We start from the raw sequence: 6222 nt of genomic DNA on the forward strand, positions 1-6222 counted from the left end.
AAAGATAAAACAATAAAAAGATGCGTTTCTTTTTCAGAGTTAAACTTACTAGATTTAAAAATACGTACAACATATTATGCGTTGTTCACAAGTTGATAAAGAGATATTATATGTGTTTTAGTTATAATTGGTGTGTTGGAAGTTGAAAGAAGGAAATCAATAGTTGTTGAAACGAGTCAAACACACCCAATCCTGTCGATACAAATAACGTGTTTGACCTTTTAATATTACTAAAGGGCAAATGCCATGGCTGGCTGCATGATTGACCCTATGTCACCCAATCTTAATTCATAAATTTAGATATTTTGCTTTATGACATTTTTGCCCTTTTCTTATTACAACATTGAATCGAATAAACGATTGATTAAAGGCAGTTTCATTGGTTCAGAAGTTCTGTGTACCACTATTAGTTCGTTTTTTTTTTCTTTCTGAATCAATCAATTGGTTTGGTTGGCCATCCGTATGCATTGAAAAATCATTCATTTTTTAACCAGAAGCTATAATTTGTGAATGTTGATATGCAACATATTTATCAACTTTAGTGAGATGTAATTCTATATAACAATAGAGATTAGAGAGTATGATTGAATCACTTGAAAATAGCCCTTTTCTCATGTAATTATTTTTTTTCAAATACTTTGTTCGTTAGTTCAAGAAAACCAGAAAAAAAGATGTGCCAATTGATATAATAAATCAACATTAAAAAATATTTGAAGATGAAGACATTATATTTTTTCATAATGATCATCCTTTATTAATTGGAATATAGCAATAATACAAGCATAATATGAGAGGGGCTATACAATGGGCTAAATACATACAAAGTAAATATAATCAAATAGCCTATACTAACATCCCATGCATTTAGATTGTTCTGATTGTTCCAAAGATTCAATCCGGACCAAAAATCCAAAAACGAGGTAGACGACATACCCTTTGTGAAGATATTTGCGTATTGACATGAAGATGGAACACACAACACCCGGATTTGATTGATGGTGATTTTGTCTCGAATAAAGTAAATATTGATCTCGTTGTGCTTGGTTTAGTGATATCAAACATGGTTGGTCGGTAAGTAAACTGCACTAATGTTGGTGATTTTAGTGTCACAATGTCATTTTAAGTAACTGGAATTAACATGTGAGCTAAGGGGCTTCATGATTTGTACTCTAATACATTTAGGGGGTTGTGTGGAGTGCACGCATGTATAAGATCGAGTCAGAAGCCGATTCGATGACTAGTCGAGGGTCTAGGGGCAGCGCCCCCGGGTCCGGGGTTTCTAAAGGGGTAGCGCCCCTAGCGGGGTCCAAGAGGCAGAGCCCCTGGCTGGGGTCCCGCTGAAACCCTAATCGTTAGTTTTTGGTAACCCTAATCCGGGAATTTTGCATGTGGGAACATAATGGAAATTCAATTTCTTGAGGGTGATTATGGTAAAACTAACGAAACTCGTTAGTTTTTGGTAACCCTAATCCGAATTAATATTACTTGCTTTCAAAGCAACTAATGACGGCCCAACCCTAATGAAACCCTAATCGTGTTTAGTATATAAACAACTCTTCCTTTCGAGAAGGCAGACGTTCTTTTTAGCTCTTGTTTTTCATCACACATTCACAGAACCCTTTAGCATAATAGCTTACGTTTTCTGTGCCTAGAAACGTAGGTGTCCGCTTGGATTATCCTAGGCTGAATTGCTTGTAACCCGGGCATAGGGTAGAAATATCAGTTCGGAAAGTGATATCACGATCCAAGCTGGTATCCAGATCTCCACCGCAAACCCTAATATTCCCAACAACTAACGTTGTCACAATAGACAATGGTGACATCGTCCGTCGGTTTGTGAAGGTCAAGAAGAAGCTTGCGAATCCAACATGTTTTGGCAACAAAATTTTGTAATGCCATGATATTTTGCTTCCACACTAAATAGGGAAATAGTGCTTTGATAGGAGGTTACTTTCAAGGAACACACAATAACTGGGGGTAGATCGTCTAGTGGTTGGACAACCTAGCTAATCAGCGTCTGAATAAGCCGTGAGACCAAAAGAGGATGAGAAAAATAATTCCAGACAAAAAAGTGATGGTACCATGAACATAACATACGATTCTTATAAGTGCCATGAAGAGAGGCTCTCGGGGATCATGCATAAGAAGGCAATTTACTGAACCGTTTGTATTATGTTGGGTGTGGTAATAGTAAGGTACTATAGTGCTCTTTCCAGGCACTGGCTCTAATACAACATTGGATCAGAAACAAGAGAGTTTGTTGCATCACGTTTTACTAAGGTGTCGAGCAATGAGAAAGTTTGCAATTGAGAATATTAGAATGTTTGATAATCTCAAGTCCGTATTATGTAGAGACATGTTGATCTTCGGTAAGGACAATGCCAAGAAAGAAGTTAAGATCCCCAAGGTCAATTATGGAGAACTTAAGTCCCAATGTCACTATGATGTGTTGCAAAAATTCAGGCGACAATGCAGTCAAAGATAATATCATCAACATATAATAACAAGTATGTCATGTTTGGGAACTGTTGGTTAATGAATAACAAAGACTCACATGGGAGTACACCCGAGACTAGAAATGAATGGGGAAAATCGGTGAAATCATGCTTGTGGGGCCTGTTTTAGGTCATAGAGAGACCGACATGAGAGTAAACGTGATAAGGAAAAAATGTTTCACGAAAACCTGGTGGTTGTCGCATATAAACAAAATCCTAAAGCCGGATGTGAAGAAATGTATTTTTCAAATCTAGTTGTGTGACATGCTAATTTTGAAACAAGTCAAGACTTAGAAACATACATATGGTGGTGGGTTTGACAACATGTCTAAACGTTTCGTCACAATCAATGTCGGGTCGCTGACATAGGCCATTGACAACAAGTCTAGCTTTCTAGCGAGCCAAAACCAATATGCATGAACTTTCTGGTTATGAAGTTGGTTCGTTGGTCGTCCCTCCACTAGCATTATAGAGCGAGTTTCAACAAATGTGGGAAGAGGTGTTTGGTGACAAATGAGGCTTGCAATGTAGTTGAATATGGGGACAAACGCATGGGAACTGAAACCACGGGGACAAACGCGTAGCGATTTTCATTGTTGTTCTCAAAGAACTAGTTGTTAGGGGTGAGCAAAAACCGAAACAAAACTGATGGAGTGGTTTATAGTTTTGCAAAAACCGAAAATTTTCGGTGCGGTGCGGTTTTGGTATATAAACCACACCGCAATGTGACACCGAACCGCGAACCGCAAGTAAATACGAACCGAACCGCTATATTATATTTTAAATAAATTATATATTTATATTTTATATGTAATAAGAAGTATTTAATTATTAATATATATTTCACTGCCCTAAAATTTGACTTCATTCTTCAGTATCGCCATTTGAAGGGTTTCACCTTGCCGGAACCAACTAGCCATGGTTTGATTCTTGAAATACATGGTGTGAACTCACTATGGATTAGCCCATATAACACAAAGAGATGTAAATCAACTTATAGATCAGTAAATTCCTTCACAAAGAGTATATATACCTTATTATAACTAACTCTTCTCCCAAAAAAAATTGTTGTTCCTTTTTCATACACATTGTATTTTTCAAATTTGTTTTCATATGTATTGTATTTTGCAAATTTGTTTCACATATGACGACATACCAACACAACAACTAGAAAGCAACAAGACTAATCTAACTTCACCGATTACTCACCTTCTTTTCATCAAATGAAATTTATATAAATTCTGTAATCTAACTTTCACATGATGAAACATTGGGAATATCGGATACACAAGAGTGAATTCATTTGAGTACACATAATCTTGTGAAAACTTTATATACATGTATGTTTCATAAAGATGTAAAGTCAGGTATTAAATTTGCAAGTAAGGTGAAAAACCATATCAATTTATGCAGTTTAAAACCGAACCACAATCGAAAAAAGAAACTACACCAATGAAAAACCACAGTTTGTGATCGGTTTTTGGCCAAAAACCATACTGAATCACACTGTACTCACCCCTGGTCATGACAAACGAGATGAACCAATTGTTTTACTCTACCTAAGATTAATAAAAAAGACATTTTCATTGTTGCAAAAATGAATGTTTTTTACTTAATTTTATAAAACAAAATCAGCAAGGGGCAGTTTAGTCCATTGCAAATATCCTTCTACATTATACATTTGGACTAAATATCCTTTTACTTAATTTTATAAAACAAAATCAACAGGGGCATTTTAGTCCATTGCAAATATCCTTCTACATTACTACATATGACTGGAAATAGCAATGAGAAAGGAACACAAAATTAACACGGAGAAGAATACAAAAGGGTCCCACTCTGAGTCTTTTTGACCATATTCTCCTATCACCTTCCATATATAAATTCCCCAAAAGACTTTAATCATAATTCATCAAGAAATCCAACCACACAACAAAAAAATTCGAACGTTACACAGATCGAAAATCAAACATGTGTACCGTTGCGATCTCAAACTCGCCGGTGTTCTCTCCATCATCGAGAGTTTCTTCTTCGATTTTCTGCAAATCGTCACCTGAATCTTTGACTTTGACTCATTCCCCATCGGCGTCTTCTTCATCCCCAAAGTCGTCGTTCAAGTTTCGCCTTCAGAAACCATTGCCGCCTGCTAGTGGACTTATCAGAGCTTCCAACGAAGATGGACCCACTTCTTCTTCTTCTTCTTCTTCTACTTCTCCGACGTTTTTGAAGAGAAAAAGACCCACTAGATTAGCTATTCCTGTTGCGCCTTTGAGCTTTTCTGCAGATCAGTCAACGCCTTGTGTGGCGACGGCGGAGGACCGGTGGAAGGAGGTGGAGGTTGAGGGAGATGGATATTCGGTTTATTGTAAGAGAGGAAAGAGAGAAGCGATGGAAGATCGGTTTAAAGCACTAGTCGATTTCAATGGAGAGAATACACAGGTGAATATGTTATGAAATTTAAAGGTTTCTTGTGTTTTTTTACTCTCTTACTCCGAACTGGTCTTTACCTTGTTTTCCGGTGACATTTTCAGGCGTTCTTTGGTGTTTTCGACGGCCACGGTGGATCAAAAGCTGCCGAATTTGCAGCAGAAAATCTCGGAAACAACATTCAGAATGAAGTAGAAAAGAGTGGTGAAGTCGAAATAGTGGAAGCAATCAAACAAGGCTACTTAAACACAGATGCAGAGTTTTTAAAACAAGAACAACGCGGCGGAGCTTGTTGCGTAACTGCCATTATCACCTCCGGCAACCTAGTGGTCTCAAACGCCGGTGACTGCCGTGCAGTGGTCAGCAGAGGAGGAGCCGCCGAGGCTCTTACTTCCGATCATCGTCCTTCAAGACCAGATGAGAAACTCAGAATCGAATCCCTGGTAAGAATTCGCCCAAACCTTTCATTTTAAACTCGATTACAAACAATTATAGAAATGGATTGCTGATTTTTCTTTATGGGTAATTTGCAGGGAGGTTATGTCGACTGTAGACGAGGTGTTTGTAGAGTTCTTGGATCACTAGCAGTGTCAAGAGGAATCGGAGATCGTAGCCTGAAACAATGGATAACAGCAGAACCTGAAACCAAAGTATTCAAAATCATACCTGAATTTGAGTTCTTGATCATGGCTTCCGATGGTTTATGGGACAAAGTTAGCAATCAAGAAGCAGTTGATATAGCTCGACCTTTTTGTGCTTCCATGGATAAAATGGAAGCTGTTGTGGCCTGCAAAAAGCTTGTTGACCTCTCGGTTTCTAGAGGATCAGTGGATGATACGAGTGTGATGATTGTGCACTTGGGTCGTTTTTGTCGATGAAATCATCAAGAAAGATCATCAAGTGAACATTTTTTTTTTCCAACTTCTGATGATCCTATTGTTCTTTTGATGTTTTAGTATTCTTAGTTTAACTAGATTCATTGTAATAACCCGAACTACTTACTTGATTCGTTCATTCTTTATAACTCAATCATTTGTTAATGGGGTTTTAATTTGAAAATGATTCATCGACATATTAAAGTTTCATACAATCTTTGTAAATTTGATGACAAAAATGAGAAATATATTTATGTCTTTTGTGAGACCTTTTGTTACATTTAAATCAGTTTGGATCTTAATCTAATACACATAGAACACAATACAAACTCTTCCAGTAACAGCTATATAAATCGACATTTATATACAGATGGGAAAAAGGAGTAAGTCAAGAAGACAAGAGTCGAGAACAAGTCATAATGTAG

General features: G+C 37.2%; 1 protein-coding gene across 1 annotated transcript; it reads left to right on the top strand.

The window, feature by feature from the left end:
• The first annotated feature begins 4394 nt into the window (after window positions 1–4394).
• On the top strand, window positions 4395–5951 carry LOC145055315 (Protein phosphatase 2C family protein). The gene is made up of 3 exons (XM_079003609.1): window positions 4395–4934; window positions 5027–5365; window positions 5456–5951. Exons 1-3 carry the CDS (start codon window positions 4467–4469, stop codon window positions 5798–5800), a joined length of 1152 nt encoding a protein of 383 aa, XP_078859735.1. The 5' UTR covers window positions 4395–4466; the 3' UTR covers window positions 5801–5951.
• The last annotated feature ends 271 nt before the right edge of the window (window positions 5952–6222 follow it).

This window comes from Lactuca serriola, chromosome 5 (assembly GCF_051521515.1).
Source record: "Lactuca serriola cultivar US96UC23 chromosome 5, Lser_US96UC23_V15, whole genome shotgun sequence".
In the NCBI taxonomy this organism is placed as follows: domain Eukaryota; kingdom Viridiplantae; phylum Streptophyta; class Magnoliopsida; order Asterales; family Asteraceae; genus Lactuca; species Lactuca serriola.